The 15930-nt window shown below is 59.2% G+C and overlaps 5 protein-coding genes across 5 annotated transcripts; 3 read left to right on the top strand and 2 right to left on the bottom strand.

Annotated features, from left to right (window-relative positions):
* Positions 1-983: 983 nt before the first annotated feature.
* BKCO1_9000109 (opt family small oligopeptide transporter) lies at positions 984-3521 on the top strand (the record flags this gene model as incomplete). The annotated part of the gene is made up of 3 exons (XM_020279748.1): positions 984-1156; positions 1207-1488; positions 1535-3521. 3 exons carry the CDS (start codon positions 984-986, stop codon positions 3519-3521), a joined length of 2442 nt encoding a protein of 813 aa, XP_020133036.1.
* A 1246-nt stretch (positions 3522-4767) lies between these two features.
* Positions 4768-6479, top strand: BKCO1_9000108 (cytochrome p450; the record flags this gene model as incomplete). The annotated part of the gene is made up of 2 exons (XM_020279747.1): positions 4768-4991; positions 5048-6479. 2 exons carry the CDS (start codon positions 4768-4770, stop codon positions 6477-6479), a joined length of 1656 nt encoding a protein of 551 aa, XP_020133037.1.
* A 682-nt stretch (positions 6480-7161) lies between these two features.
* BKCO1_9000107 (alkanesulfonate monooxygenase) lies at positions 7162-9306 on the top strand (the record flags this gene model as incomplete). Its single annotated transcript, XM_020279746.1, has 4 exons — positions 7162-7267; positions 7346-7691; positions 7813-8617; positions 8833-9306. 4 exons carry the CDS (start codon positions 7162-7164, stop codon positions 9304-9306), a joined length of 1731 nt encoding a protein of 576 aa, XP_020133028.1.
* A 547-nt stretch (positions 9307-9853) lies between these two features.
* Positions 9854-12900, bottom strand: BKCO1_9000106 (uncharacterized protein; the record flags this gene model as incomplete). The annotated part of the gene is made up of 5 exons (XM_020279745.1): positions 9854-11214; positions 11264-12163; positions 12213-12505; positions 12557-12732; positions 12826-12900. 5 exons carry the CDS (start codon positions 12898-12900, stop codon positions 9854-9856), a joined length of 2805 nt encoding a protein of 934 aa, XP_020133029.1.
* A 423-nt stretch (positions 12901-13323) lies between these two features.
* BKCO1_9000105 (polysaccharide lyase family 4 protein) lies at positions 13324-15039 on the bottom strand (the record flags this gene model as incomplete). Its single annotated transcript, XM_020279744.1, has 3 exons — positions 13324-13356; positions 13416-14728; positions 14781-15039. 3 exons carry the CDS (start codon positions 15037-15039, stop codon positions 13324-13326), a joined length of 1605 nt encoding a protein of 534 aa, XP_020133030.1.
* Positions 15040-15930: the final 891 nt, after the last annotated feature.

The following is a 15930-nucleotide window of genomic DNA, read 5'->3' as shown; positions in this document are numbered from 1 at the left end:
ATGGCGTGGAACGCGAGCGGTGCGACGGGTAAACGGCTTGGAAGGGTGGGGGTGAAACATGCACCGATCCCAGTCCAAAGAGGCAGCTCCAATCGCTCCAATCGCTCCAATCCTTCTTCGACTCGCACAGGGCCCAATCATGTACACAGTACACGGCCAAGCGTGGTTCAGAGCCGTGTTTCTCAGCTACACTTGGCTGGCTGGCCGAAGGGAGGTGCTACAGCAGACGAAAGCTCACCTGAACGAGCGGGGTAGCGCAACACCACGAGCTACCGCTATCTCAGCCGCCGATACCTTTCTCCCCACATATCGCCCAGCCCATGCCACCCATGCACGCCACGGCCCTTGGCTGCTTCGATGTCTTGCCGTGGTGCTTATCGGCCGCTGCCCCACTCCCTTTCGACCCGTCGTTTGGCCACATCCGCAGACAAGCACATGCCACCGGTGCTTGGCTGGAGCCCAGAGCTTCCCCAGCTCTTGTTGACGTGCCATCAAATACCGAGAAACAGCCTCAGAGCTTTGGGTGGCCTGGGCCTTTTCTCTGTGGGTTTCGTGCGCATCTTCGGGCGCTTGCAGCATGCGGGCCTCCCGACAGCGTTCCCGGGAAGAGAAAGGAGCCTGCTCAATCTGCTGCCGCGTCACAGCCTGCGCGGCACCTGCAACGTCCAGGTTCGTGGTCTCTATCTATTCAAACAGCCGATGTCACGTTACCTCGATCATCTCCCATCTAGCACAATCCTCCTTCCCCTTCGAGACACTTGACTGCCTGGTTGGTGGAGGCGTGGTACCCAGATCCCACTATCGTGGAACGGTAAGCGATCGCCCGTAGGGCCCCGGTTGAGGTGACATTCCATGCAATGTGCCGCATGCCCGCCACCGTTATCTTTTCGACCGCTGGGTTATATACCTGCACATCTGCCTTTCCATGTCGTGCGAGTCCTACGCCGTTCGACACTTGACTGCGAAGCTTCGCAAGCGGCACCATGCCCAGCTTTCGAAAGCCCTGGCCTGTTACCCGACGAGACACGGATGGCATAACTCTCAACACTCTCGAAGCCAAAGGGCCGACGGCGACTGCTACAGCTGCCGACAATGACGAGCATTCCAAAGCTGCCGAGGCTCAGAAGGATCTCGAGACCTTCAGCGCCCTGCATCGGTACCGAATACTATCCATCCACCAAAGGGCTGAAGACTGAGTGTTTCTAGATGGGATCCCAACCTGGAGGCTAACAAACGTGATGCTATCGAGGCTGCTGTCAAAAAGGGCGACGAGGAGGCCGAGATCCACCTCGACCAGGACCTTGGAGAAGGCTCGCCTTACCCCGAGGTTGCTTCGGCCGTACCCAATACCGATGACAACACTCTCCCTTGCAACACCATCAGAGCATGGGTCATTGGCCTTGTTTTCACCACTATCGGAAGTGGCTTAAACATGTTGTTCAACCTGCGCAACCCCAGCATAACCATCACTTCGATTGTTGCTCAGCTGTACGTGCACAAGCCCCTCTTCACTCCGCAATGCTGACGCATCCAGCCTCTCGTACCCGGTGGGCAAGCTCTGGGAGAAGACGATGCCTTCGCATCAGTTCAACGTGTTTGGCCTGAAGTTCAGCCTGAATCCTGGTCCGTTCAACGTCAAGGAGCACACTCTCATCACCGTCATGGCGAACGTTACATTTGGAAATGGAGTCGCTTATAGCACCGACACCATTGAAGCTTTGCGTGGCTTCTACGGCTACGACCTTGGCTGGGGCTTCAACCTGCTTTTCACTCTCGTCACCCAGATGCTTGGCTTTGGACTCGCAGGCTCCTTCCGCCGCTTTCTGGTTTATCCCGCCGCCATGATCTTCCCGCAGACACTGCCCAACTGTGCACTGTTCTTCACGCTACACAAGAGAGGCTCCGAGAAGCCAGATCCTGCCGAAACAAACGGCTGGGCTATAACGAGGTACAAATGGTTCTTGTACGTCGTCATCGGCGGCTTCGTGTGGTACTGGTTCCCGGGCTTCATCTGGCAAGGACTGAGCGTGTTTGCCTTTGTCACGTGGATCAAGCCCCAAAGCCCCGTCATCAACCAGCTCTTCGGTGGATACAGCGGCTTGTCGCTTATCCCAATCACATTCGATTGGACGTACATCACGTCCTACATACAGTCACCCCTGATCCCTCCCTGGCACGCCATCGCCAACACTCTCCTCGGCCTTGTGATATTCCAGATCATCACGCCGCTCGGGATCCACTACACCAAATCCTGGTATTCGGAATACCTTCCGATGAGTGACTCGGACAGCTACGACAACACGGGGAGCCAGTACAACGTCAGCCAAATCCTGACACCGAGCTACAACTTCGACGAAGCCAAGTACAAGGCGTACTCGCCCATCTTCCTCTCGACAACGTTCGCCATGTGCTACGGCCTCAGCTTTGCCACCATCGTAGCCACGATTGTGCACACGGCGCTCTACCACTGGCGCGAGATCTGGTACCGGGCCCGGGCAGCGCGCGACCAGGAGGACGACATCCACATGAAGCTGATGAAAAAGTACCCCGAGGCGCCAGACTGGTGGTTCTGGGCGCTCGGCATCGGCATGCTGGCCCTCGGCTTCGGCACCGTCCTGGGCTACTCGACGGGCCTCACCTGGTGGGCGTACATCATCGCCGTCCTCATCTCCGCCGTGTGGTTCGTCCCGATCGGCATGGTGTGGGCCATCACGAACGTGCAGATCGGGCTCAACGTCTTCGCCGAGTTCGTCGTCGGCTACATGCTGCCCGGGCGGCCGCTGGCCATGATGTGCTTCAAGACCATCGGCTACATCACCATGTACCAGGGCCTGCTGTACACGCAGGACCTCAAGCTCGCGCACTACATGAAGCTCCCGCCCAAGACGGTCTTCTGGGCGCAAGGCGTCGCCACCGTGTGGGGCTCCCTCGTGCAGATCGCCGTCCTCGACTGGGCCTTCGGCGCCATCAGGGGCATCTGCACGTCGGCCCAGAGCGCGCGCTTCACCTGCCCCAACGGCCGCGTCTTCTTCAACGCCAGCATCATCTGGGGCGCCATCGGCCCCGCCCGCATGTTCTCCGCCGGCGCGACGTACGCCGGCCTGCAGTGGTTCTGGCTCATCGGCGCCGCCGTCCCCGTCGCCTTTTACCTGCTCGCCCGCCGGTTCCCCAACTCGCCCGCCCGCTACCTCAACGCGCCCGTCATGTTTGGGAATCTCAACTACATGCCGCCCGCCACGCCGCTCATCTACTGGTCCTGGGGCATCGTCGGGCTCGTGTTCAACCGCTTGATCAGGCGCCGCGCCCGCGGGTGGTGGATGACGTACAATTACATCACGTCGGCGGCGCTGGACTCGGGGCTGGCGCTGAGCACGATTGTCATTTTCTTTGCGCTGTTGCTGCCGCAGGTGAGCCCGCCGCAGTGGTGGGGCAATACGGTCATTGACACGATGGATTATGAGGGGACGGCGGTGCAGAAGACGGTCTTGCCGGGGGAGACGTTTGGGCCGAAGGTCTGGTAGATGGATGAGCGGGCGGACGGACGGACGGATGGATGGAGGCGGTAGGGAGTGGAGGCTATATACATGATGGCGAAGGGGGATGTGTGAGGTAGGGGGGTTGGATGGATAACGATGTTACGATTTACGAATGAATATATCTGAGCAATCAAGCAGGGTCAGTTGTTAGTTACGAGTGATAACAATTGTGTTTTTCATCTTGATGCAGTGTTTTTTTTTCCTTTTCTCTCTTGCTGTCTTTGGGTTCGCAACGAGATGGACGTTGAGATAAACAAGTCTCAGTTTGTTTCAATCTCACGACCAAGCATGTGTCGCACTTGAGAAGATTACCAACAGGTGTGTCTTTCGCCCATAGATTAGAGGGTCATAGGAAGACCTCTTTTGCTGTAACAATGCCTTGCCAAGAGACTGCAATAGGTAGCTCTACAGTGCCGGACAAGGTGTGATCTTTCTCTTGCCTATCTGGGTTAGTCCTCGGCTCAAGCTACAGCGATTGCAATCCCTCAGCGTCCGGCTCGGTCGTGCTGTTGGCGACTGCTGTTTTGCAGATGGCCGTGGACCGAAACTGGCAATGATGCGTTTGAAAGATCGGCAAGGCGCAAACGCGGTCGGACATGATCGGACACGGCGACCGGATACGAAGGAGAGTCGCTAGCGCAGTGTCCGTCTCTGTCTCCGGTCGGTCCGCCAGGCGGCCTTGGGGCCTCGGCCATCGAGGTAGCGTTGGCCGCGCGATTTGGGCCCGAGGAGAGCATTGCCTGATGAAACGCCCGCGGACATGGTTGCTCCCGGAGATGGCTGTGGTCTGTCGAGGTCTGGCATCGAGGGCCACCGCAATATGATCTCATGTCCGGGATTTGCCGCGGTCGATCCGGGGCACATGCAGGCACGCAGACACGCAGGTTGGGGCAAACGCGGCTGCAACGGGGAAAAAGCGCGCGGCGATTGGCGGCGGAGTCGGCTGCTACGCCCTTCTAAGCCGGCTGCTACGCCCTCGACGCTTATCAGGGCAGGCGCGGCGCAAAGAAGGGACCACCCAAGGCCCTCCCGCCGCCGGCCCACGAGTCCGTGCGCTGCCCGACTCCGTCTTGAAACGCTGCCGTGCCTTCGCTTTCGCTTTCCTTTCTCTCTGCCGACATCACCTCGGATCCACCGCATCTCCAGTAATGCCTGCTCCGTCTTGATCAACCATTGTCGCCGCTCTGTTTCCTTCTTGCCTTGCTTCCTTTCACCTGCCCCTCCTCCCCTAATGGACACACCGCCCATGGCCGGCGCTGCCGGGGATTCCACTGCGGCCGCTGCCACAGCCGGGCTCCCGTACACCAAGCTGCTGGCCGCCGTTTTCGTCGCCGCCCTTGCCTACCGGCTCCTCGGCAGTCCCAGGAAGGACCGGGTCATGCCCGTCTGGGTCCCCATCGAAATCTTTGTCGCGAGCACGTGTCTGGTGGCTGATGGAGTGGCGCTGAAGCTGCTGTAAGCTGACCATCCCCCAGCCTGCTGCATGGCGCCTGCTCATTCCGTGCGTGCAGATCTCTTGTCCGCCGCTACGGCGGTTCTCTGTTTGGAATCACCTCGCAGCACCAGGTCATCCACAACCTGAAGGGCGTCGAGCGCCTGTTTGCTGCCCCGTTCCATACCCTGGACCATGAACCTGTTGGATACACCATCACGGTCCGTGTCTTCGGCGGCGAAGACTGCAAGGAGATGCGTGATGCCATGGACCGGTGTCAGAAGGACCTTTTTGCCGCCGTCGAGAAGGGCTTCGTGAACGAATCTGCGTCCTTGGCATCAATCCAAAAAGCAGACGTCGGCTCCAGAACCTACAGCTTCATCACTTTTTCCTCCAATGCTGATCATCTCAACCCGTGGGAGCGGGCTGCAGACCACAAGTTGATCCAACCCGAATCCTCGACCGAGCCAGGAGTTGTGGAAGTTGGCCTCGAGAACCTGATCCGCAACTACGGCACCGCCATCGCCATCCCGCTGCTTTACGGCTCCGATTTCCTGCAGCGCAACCCCCGACTCATCGAGGACTTTTGGAAATTCGACAACGTAGTATTCCCGCTCCGCATGGTCGGCATCCCGGAATGGGCCCCCATCAAGTCGCTAAAAGAAGGCCTCGCCGCGCGGACCCGGGTTCTCGAAGCCTTGCTGTCGCTGTACGAGCGCATCGACAAGCACATCAGGGGCGATGAGTCCCTCGACTGTGACATGTCGGATGTGAGCCAAGTCGCCCTCGATCGATGCAAGTCGTACATGGCAAACGACGTCTCGTTCCGGCACCGAGCCGACATCGACATGGGCCTGCTCTGGGGCCAGAATGCCAACACGCAGCCGCTAATTTACTGGTTCGTCGTCTACGTCTACGCGACGCCGGGCCTGCTCGAGGCCATTCGCGAGGAAATGGCCCCCTACGTTCAGCTCACCACCGACGGCTCTACGCACCACGCACGCATCAGCAAGATCGACTACTCCGGGCTGTCGCGCGACTGCCCCCTGCTGAAGAGTGCCTACCTCGAGACGTTCCGTCACGCCAACGAGCCGTCCTGCTTGCGCTACGTTGGCCGCGACCTCAGCATTGCCGATGGTGAGCAGACGCACCACCTGGCTCAGGGCACATGGATCACGGTGCCTCTCGCCATCAACCAGCGCAGCGCCGCCGTCTACGCCGACCCGACCAAGTTCGCGCCCGACCGCTTCATCGAAACGGACGAGGCCACAGGCAAGCGTGTCGCGCGCTATGGTAAGCTCAAGCCCTGGGGCATGGGCACTGGCATATGCAAGGGCAGAACATTCGCCGAGAAGGAGATCCTGGGCGTCGTGGCGTCGGTGGTGAGTCTGTGGGACTTCGAGCCGGCCGACGGTTCGGCGTGGAGAGTGCCAGATATGAAGCCCGGGACGGGCGTGATGAGGCCGGTGAACGACATTAGGATCAGGGCGAAGAGGAGGGTGGTTTCTTGAAGACGAGCAGGAGAGAAGAGGTGGAGAAGAAAACAAGGCTCACGTCGCACTGGATGGGCCCGTCTCGCGCCTCTTGGTCGTACATGACGGCATTCGGATGATTTGCGCCGCAGCGCACCGATATGTTTCTGTAAAAATACCACACATATAGACCACTCATTGGCACCTCTTTTGCACGCGCGCGCATGCGAGTTATACCCCGCATAGTCGTGTAACCAGCAACATCAACCCCCACCGGATTGCCTATTCGAGTATAGATCGGCCGTGTCGGAGAAGACGGGCTCGACGCAGCCAACATTCTGGACGCCATCCCACTTTCTAACATACTGCAGGACATGCGATAACGCCTTGTGGGTCGAGATTCGCTGACCACGACTCATCTACGCCCGCCAAAGATGGTGCAAGAATCACGTGCGGTGTCGTCATCTACACCATGTACTGTTGCTTGCCTCTTAAGCCCCGCATAACCCCGAGCACTGTTTTCCGATCTGACGGCTGAGTGGAAAATCGTGCCCTTCAGTTCTCCATTTGTTCCCCTCTTCGCTCCTCGCCTCCGCGTCCGGGCCGCGCAACGACTTTTGGACGCTTTCCAACTTGCGCCGACGTCGTTACTCCAACGTTGGAGTTCCACACGAGGAGAAAGCCCAGATTGAAGCTCGCTGGCTGTGCAAACAGCAACGCCATGGTTTCGGCACCTGAGACGAACGGCTATGCGCCACACGCCAATGGCGACGCCAATGGCACAGCGCCGCCGAAGAAGATGATTCTGAACGCCTTTGTTGAGATGTGTAAGTCTGCGTCTTAGTCTCCCCCGCATACACCTTCCGACCCGAATCTCTTCCACGACATAAAGCTTACAAACCCAGGTAGCGGTCACCAATCGCCAGGGCTATGGCGGCATCCCGACGACAAATCGATGAACTTCAACGACATCGAACATTGGGTGGAGCTGGCCAAGACGCTGGAAGCGGGCGGCTTCCACACCATGTTCATCGCCGACGTGCTGGGAGGCTACGACGTGTACAAGAAGAGCCTGGACGAGGCAGTGCGGTCGGGCGCGCAGTGGCCGGTCAACGAGCCGGTGCAGGTGGTGCCTGCCATGGCCGCCGCCACAAAGCACATTGGATTTGGCGTCACCGTGAGCACCACGTACGAGCAGCCTTACCATCTCGCGAGACGCCTGAGCACGCTGGATCATTTGACCAAAGGACGGTGAGTTGCCGAGATTTTTGTTTGCTCCCTTCACGCAACTGCCATTTGCCAGACCACTCCCCACGGACGGACTCGGGGGAAGAAGCGGGAATCAACATGCTGACACGAGCGGAACGACCAGCTGCGGATGGAACGTCGTGACCGGCTACCTCGACTCGGCCGCGCGCAACCTCGGGCGGGAGGCGCAGCCCGAGCACGACGAGCGCTACGCCATGGCCGAAGAGTACATGGAGGTCATGTACAAGCTCTTCCAGTCGTCGTGGCGCGAGGACGCGGTGACGCTCGACCGCGCGCGCGGCATCTACACGCACCCGGACCGCGTGCGGCCCATCCACCACGCGGGCAAGCACTTCACGGTGCCGGGCCCGCACATCTGCCAGCCGTCGCCGCAGCGCGTGCCCGTCATCATGCAGGCCGGCACCAGCCGCGCCGGCACCGCCTTCTCCAGCAAGCACGCCGAGGCCGTCTTCGTCTCGGGCCACAACCCCGCCAGCTGCGCGCGCGGCGTCGCCAGCATCCGCGAGCAGGCCGCCGCCAACGGCCGCGACCCGCGCGCCATCAAGGTCATCGCCAAGATGTGCGTCGTCCTGGGGCGCACCCAGGCCGAGGCCGAGCGCAAGTACGCCGAGTACGCGGCCTACGGCGACGTCGGCGGCGCGCTCGCCCTCTTCGGCGGCTGGACCGGCTACGACATGGACGAGTACGACGACGACGAGGAGCTGCGCCTCGTGCAGACCAACGCCATCCGCAGCTACATGGAGGGCCTGGGCAAGCACCAGCCCAAGGTCGGCAAGTGGACCAAGCGCGTGCTCGCCGAGCACCTGGTCGTCGGCGGCCTGGGCGGGACCGTCGTCGGCACGCCGGAGCTGGTGGCGGACGAGCTGGAGAGGTGGATGCGCGAGGCGGACGTGGACGGGTTCAATATCGTGAGTAGTTCCCTTTTTTTTTTTCATCTCTCTCTCCTTCTCGCCCTCTCTTGACTTCCTTCCCTGACTCCCCCTCTTAACTCCCTCCCCTTCTCCTCTCCCCCTCCTTCTCCTTCTCCTCCTCCCCTTCTGCTCTTTCACACACACACACACACACACACACACACACACACACACACACACCACTCAACCAAAGCTAACCAAAACCCAAAAAGGCCTACGCCATCCTCCCCCAATCCTTCACCGACGTCATCGACCTCCTCATCCCCGAGCTCCGCCGCCGCGGCACCTTCCAGGACCGCTACCCTTTCCCCCCCGGCGCCACCCTGCGCGAGTCCCTGTCCGGCGTCGCCGGCCGCCGCCTCCCCGCCGACGACCACCCCGCGTCGCGCTATCTGTGGAGGGCGCCTCCGCCGCCGCCTGCGACGACGACGACGACGACTTCGTCTGCGTTTTCTTCGCTCAGGGGCCGGTCGAACGGGGATGGGGGGAAGGATCATCGTGGTCATGGGGAGAGGGAGCGGGAGAGGCTGCCGGGGGCGTTTGCGGGACTGGAGGTGGGAGTGGGAGTGGGAGTGGGAGTGGGGGGACTTGCTGGTGGTGGTGCTGGGAAGAAGGTGCATGTCGGTGATGATGGCGTCGTGCCGGCCAGCAGTCGGTATGTGCCGGCTTGGTTGCGGGATGACTGACGGGACGGTGGAGCGGGGTTCTAGATTTGTTGGTCGAAAAATTTGTTTCTACCACCCCCTTTTTTTTTTCTTTTCTTATTTGCTTGACAGAGTGTGTGTGCGAGAGAGAGAGAGAGAGAGAGAGAGAGACGATGATGATGTCATATCATAATATGCGTGGAATGATGGTTGTATTGCTGTATATAGTGCTCATCTACCCCTAATTTACTTGGATAAACCGAGTCCTATGCCTAGATACGAAATATGTGTAGTCTTAAAATTTATATCTCTGTCGAGGTATTATTGAGCTTGAACCGCTCGCGTGGGAGGAGTGGCCGAGAAAAAGTCACACATGTACGTCTGAATTTCGGTATGCTGTTGATGTAATTGGGCTTGTATTTTTCTTTGCAACCAGCCCGCTGCGTGCGTACATATATATGGAATACAGGTGCACATACTGCACTCTCACACCCCTCCCTCCCTCCCTCCCTCCCTTTTCCCTCCCTCCCTCCTTCCTCCTCCCCACCATCCAAAAGAAAAAAGGAGCCCGCACCAACAGTAAAACAACCTAATACACCACCCTCCCATGCCAAAGCGGCATCTCCCTCAACCTCTCCTTCTCCCACTGCACCACGTTCTTCTCGTCCAGCCACGCGCCGTCGTCCCGGACGTCCAGCCCGTCGACCTCGCGCCTCGCCTCGCCAATCTCCCGCTCGCTGATGCGCATCTCGTCGCGCACGATCCACAGCGTCGGCGGCTCGCGCGTGACGACGGGGTTGACGAAGGCCAGCTTCGCGATGGCTTCCGGGTAGGGGGGCACGGGCTCGCGCAGGGACGGGTGCAGCGTCGCCGCCAGCGCGGCGGGCGACTGCGAGTGCGGCGCGAACCAGCGCTGGAACTTGTCCTTGACGCGCTTGTACCTCTCGTGGCCGTAGATGTCGTTGATGCGCGAGGGGTGGTGCATGGAGCCCGCGCGGTGGTTGGTCCGCCCCGAGCGCGCGGCGTGGTCGGGCGCGAGGAGGGGTTGCGTCTCCGGGTGCTGGCTGGCGGCTTGGTCGTTGCGGGCGTTGTCGTTGTTGTCCTTCTTCTTGTCCTTCTTGTCGTTTTTGCCGTTTCCGGAGCCCGAGGGAGAAGGGGAGGCCGAGGCGGATTCGACGCGGGCCTCGTAGTCGGCCTCCGTCTCCGCGAGAAGGTTGCGAGGCAGGAGCTCGGTGAGCGGCGTGAGCGTCTCACGGATGAGATACTGGTAGAGGATGGTGGCAAAGAACAGGATGACTATGAGAATGAGCGGCCCGTTTGCACTCAGGTCGCCACTGATGCGGGTCGAGAACAAGCCGATGAGGCAGAGCTCGGCGATGTAAATGCCGACGGTCAGCTGCTGAAGCGCCTGCGCGTAAAAGGCGCCCTTCGTGTCGATATCGGTGGAGAAGACGTAGAAGAAGTTGTACCGCATAGCCAGGTAAATGAAGACGAAGCCGACAGTTGCGAATCCAAGAACTAGCGGTGCGACGCACGAATAGCTGATGGCGATGACTGCCAGGTTCGTCCACTTGGCGCACTCTGAGCCGTACCCAGGGTTGTCCAGCGACACGTACTTGACGAACGACTCCCTAGGGGTGGCGTACGGCCAAATGCGAGGCAGAACCTCGTCCCAGAACAGGCCAAGAGGGTTGAAGACATGCTCAGCGCTGATAGCAATACCGTACAAGACGAAGTAAGAGATGTAGAAGTTAGAAGCCTTGGGGAGGTTCTCGGCAAGCAAAGCAGGTGCTAAACGAGGTTCGCGTGCAATCTGGCCGATTACAGCTGTTGCTCCAGACGAGAACGTGGTGACGAGGAAGACCTGGATCAACGAAAACACGAAGAAATATGTCTGTGTGCGCAGCTCCACGTGAGACAGAGTGACAGCACCCGACTGCCTGGCAATGTCTGCGAAAAAGTCAGTGAGTTTGCGATTTAGACGAGGGTGAATACCTACATCTGTAGAAGCGGGGGACCAAGCTTTGGATGAACGACAGCAGCAAAGAAGGCAGAAGACCAGTCAAGAGACCCAGTTGCTTGCCGTTGAGGTTCTTGAGCCAGGCCAGCCACGTGTATTTCTCCGAAAGATAGTTCAGGTTCGAGATGGTACCAATAAAGGCCACCGGGATACCCCAAAAGATGGTCAAGAGGATAACAAATGCAAAAGCGAGTAGCTTTCGGCCGAGCGCTTCCCAATCAGACATACGCAAGTTCTTCCACAGAACTTCGTTGGGGTGGACTCCGACCTGGCGGGGAACAATGCGCTCCGGATGATTGAAGGAGACCAAAGAGAAGGCGGCCTGAGCAGCAGACTGCGTTTCGAATTCGATGAAGACGGCACCGAGAAGCTTGGCGTCGCCGTCGAGGCGCAGCTTCTGGGCGGCCCTGACCGACGGGATCATTTTGCGCAAGTCCTCTTGACATTCGGCGATGGTGTCGAATTTGTTTCCCCAGATGAAATCGAACTTGTCGTGTCTGTGCTTCGGACGGCGGGTGATGGCCAGCCAGTGGTCTGTGTCATGATCGTCCGGGTTCGCTTTGGGGTCCTTGACCATCTTCAACCTCTTCGCGTTGGCGGCCCGGATCAGCTTGATCTCGGCGGCCTCCAATTTCAGGGCGGTTTTGTCCATCTTCTCGACCATCTCCTCCAGCTCTTTGAAATCTTCGACGAGCCAGACTGTCTTGACTTCATCAAAGAGGTTCTTGATCCTTTGCTTGTCACAGTAATGCTTGGGCACGGAAGTGAAGAGCACAGTCCGGGATGAGATCTTGCTCGAGTTCCACGGCGAGAGCAGGTAGGCTTGGCGCAAGTGGATGAGGAAAATGGTCTCTCGGGTGATCATGAACAGAACGAAGCCTGAATTGCTCAGTACCTGGCAGAAGGTGACGGATTCAACGAAGCTTACCAAAGAAGACCCAGGCCACAATGGCGTGAGCCCAGTAGCGCTTTGGGTCGGCAACATTGCTGAAGGACAGGATGTCGAGTTGCTTTTGCCCGCCTCCTCCGGTTGCGTTGATGGGGATCAGAATGGATCCAACGAGCAAGAAGCCGAAGAAGCACGTGACGACGATAATCTTGAAGAAGCGCACGTACAGGTAAGCGTCCAGGGACTGCCAGTTGAGGAGGTCCGTGTCCTCGAAAGTGGTGAAGTACTTGAGCCAAGCCAACGGCTTGTCGGGGTCGGACGGAGTCTTCTCTCTGGGGAGTGGTGAGATCATGTCCAGCTTGCATGGGCTTTGGCAGACTTACTGCTCTGTCAGAGTGTCGATGAAAGTTCTCGGAGCGTACAAGCGGCGGAGCTTGCTCCGGAGCAGGACGAAAATAGTAAGCAAGACGAAGGCCAGAAGGACCGAAGGGATCAAGGTGTAGATCAGGCTGTCGATGGACGAAGACTTGTTACGATGGCTGCCGCCAGCCTCGGGAACCTTGGCGGGTCAGCAACGAGGATTTCAAGAGCAATACAAGCGGTTTAGCGAGGGGCCCTCGTATTGATTCTGAAGGCTTCAATTCCCACTTACTTTGGAGTGGTTTTTCAGAGTTCCAAAGAGGCCGTCGGCGACCAGCGGGGCCTGGAAGGCAGCGTGATCCATCATGGTATAAAATGTCAACAGCTCTCGCCGTAAGCCAAGCAGGCCGAACGAGCTGAACGAGGGATCAGACCAGACCCTGCGGCAACAGTCTCACTGGTGTTGGCGCGATTGAAGAGGGCAGCAGCACTGGCCCGGGGAAAAGAGTTTTCAGTGATGGGCGAGGCGCATGGTCGAAAGAGCGGTGATGATGGTGTTTGCTCGCTGGACTGCAGCCGCGTCGCCTCAGCTGCGCACGAGCCACGCGCCCGGATGATGTAATCCACTCGCTGCACGCACGACCGGGGCTCTCAGCCACCCAAAAGTCGTGGCCGCGCACCGCCCTTCGTATCACGAGTAATGTCAAAGTCAAAGTCAAAATCCGTCATTGAAAGACATAAACTATGTACAGCCAGAAGCTTAAACGTCCCTTTCCGCTCTCCCCTCGGCTTAGTTGAGGTAGAGATCAATGGCATCGAGGATCTGTGTACGCCGTTAGCACCACTGCCGGGTGTCGATGCAATGCGGGTGGGAGGGCTTACAAAGTTGGGCTGGAGGTACGTGTCCGCCGAGCTTCCCGAGATGCACTCGATGGTGATGGTGTTGGACCCGGACACGAGGTTGCCGGCCGGGATGTTGAACGTGTAGATCTCGCCGAGACCCCTCCAGGTGCCACGCGTGACGCCGCGCGAGTCGATCTTGGTCGGCGCGCTCGGCGCCGTCGGGCTGTAGCTGTTGATCTTGACCGACGGGCGGCCGCTGGCGAAGGCGAGCGTCGTGCCGATCCGGAGCGTGGCCGCGCCCGTCTGCGACGAGCTGAGCGTGAACTTGATCGTCAACGGCGAGTTGACCCCCTTCCAGATGGCCATGGGCACGTCCGTCAGCGCGCTGGAGCCGACCGTGTACGTCAGCGGGCCCCAGCTGGCCATGCGGCTGTCCGACGGGTGCATGCGCTCGATCTTGTCCGCGTTGAGGAATCCTTCGGGCTGGCCGTCCCAGTCACCGATGGTCCAGAGCGTCGTGGGGAAGGAGAAGGTGGACGCGATGTTCTTGGTGGCCGTCGAGCCCGCGCTCACCGTGACCGAGTCGGTGGCGACCTTGAGCTCGTCCTGGTACAGCACCTGGGTGTAGGTGCCGGGCTTCATGGCGGGCGACGTGAAGGCACCGTTGGACGCGGCAGTGGCCCAGTACTGGGCAGCATCGTTGTACCAGTGGACAACCTTCGCAAACTTGCTGTCAATACCCGAAGCAGTGCCCGTGACGTAGCCACGGCCAGAGGTAGCGACGTAGCCCTGCAGGCTGAGGTTCTCGAAGAACGACGCATCAAAAGTGCTGGGAACACCAGAGCGACTGAACTGCAGCTGGTAGGGGCCGTGGAAGCCCATGCGGTAGCTCTCGGTCTGGGCGTGGTTCGAGTTCATGTAGAAGTAGAGGTTCGTCGAGTCGCCCGCGTTGTTGGTATTGATATCCCTGAAGAAGGGACCGCCGCTGGATCCCTCGTAGGAAAGAGGCTGGAGGATCATGCAAGCGTGGATCGCATCGTCGTCGCGGTACACGCACTGCACCTTGTCGTCGATGAAGCGCTGGCTGGAGTAGAACTTGCTACGGGTCTGGCCATCCACCACGAAAACATCCGATCCCTCGACCGTGCTGCTGCTGCCGGCAGTGGTCGAAGCAACGCCAAAAGGATATTCGAGAGGAAGCTTCGATTGGTCGAGACGGGCGATGAAGCGGGCTTCACCAATCGAAGGCTCTGCGCTGAAGTAAGTGCCCATGTACAGCGCACTCTCTCCCGACTTCACGATGATGTAGTGAGTCAAGGTGCTGGTGGCGCAAGTGATCTTGGCGATGTTGCCTGTGGGCCGTCAGTGGTGCAAGAGACAAGGATTGGGAACGGATCTACATACTGTCGACGATCTCCGAGCTCACGGTCGCGGATCCGAGGCCAGACGAGATGTGAGAGCCCTTGCCCGAGTATTGGAATTCCTCCCCGCGGTACTTGATCGAGGTGATGTCGCAGCTGGAGCTGGAAATGGTGACAATGAACGGATTGGCCGAGCCTGCATCGACGACATAGCTGGAAGACGATTTGGTAACGCCAAAGGCGGCCAGCGCAGAGGATGTGAAAAGGGAGAGAAAGGCCAAGAATAAAGTAAAGAGTGCCATTGTGGCGGTGCCCTCCAATGAGGGATAAGGATTGCGATGGGTGAAGGAGCCGTGACGAACAGCTAGAGCATGGCAGGCCCAGCCCCTGCTTTTGTAGTCCTCGGTGTGTGTGGAGAGAGTGTGGCGTCTACCCAGACGGCACGGGGAGGTTCAGGCATCTTGGCCCGTGGGAGGAAGTGGCTCATCTCGGTACGGAGAAAAAGGATGTTGGAGTGCACCTGTAAACACGCTCCACAAATCAGGTGCGGGCGGAAGCCGACGGTAGCGGGCGTGGGTTGATGTTTCACAACACCACCGCTCGCTAGTTTATTGGGCGGGGCCATTCTCGCAAGACACTGCAGGGAACAAGGCCAGAATAGTACGATCTCCGGCTCACGTGTGTAAACAACTAGGCTTTACATCCGGGCGGAACGAGCTATTCCGGCACGGCGGGACAAACTTCTGCAGGCACAGGCAAAACCTGGGGTGCAGGCGATGATGGTTATGGATGCCAGGCTCAAAGAGGGAGCTCGCTCGGGAGAAAGCAGGCCGAGGTGTGCTGGAAGCATCCTGCTCCCACATGGTGTGCAAGCATCCGGTGGGCTGGATGCCAGCGCGCTGGTGCTTCGAAAGATCGGGCCAGCATCGCACAATAAAGGAGTCGACCAATCCACACAGGCCGGATCCCTGTCCCATATGCCAGATGTTTTAAGGTTGGGGTGTGAGCAAGCTTGGCGACGCACGATCCCAGCGGAGCATGGGTTCTATTGCGGGAGGGTGGGCCGGGATCCCTAGGGACCGGAGATAGAGTATGCTTAGCCTCTAGGCAAAAGCAGTGTCCGTTTCTGGCGGCTGGACTCAGGGCGCCCGTAATTCCACCGCGGAGCAGCGGTGCGACTTTGCGACATTCGT

The sequence above is a fragment of the Diplodia corticola genome (assembly GCF_001883845.1).
Source record: "Diplodia corticola strain CBS 112549 chromosome Unknown scaffold9, whole genome shotgun sequence".
In the NCBI taxonomy this organism is placed as follows: domain Eukaryota; kingdom Fungi; phylum Ascomycota; class Dothideomycetes; order Botryosphaeriales; family Botryosphaeriaceae; genus Diplodia; species Diplodia corticola.
Note: the sequence above shows the minus strand (reverse complement) of the source record. Positions and strands in the feature narration are given on the sequence as shown.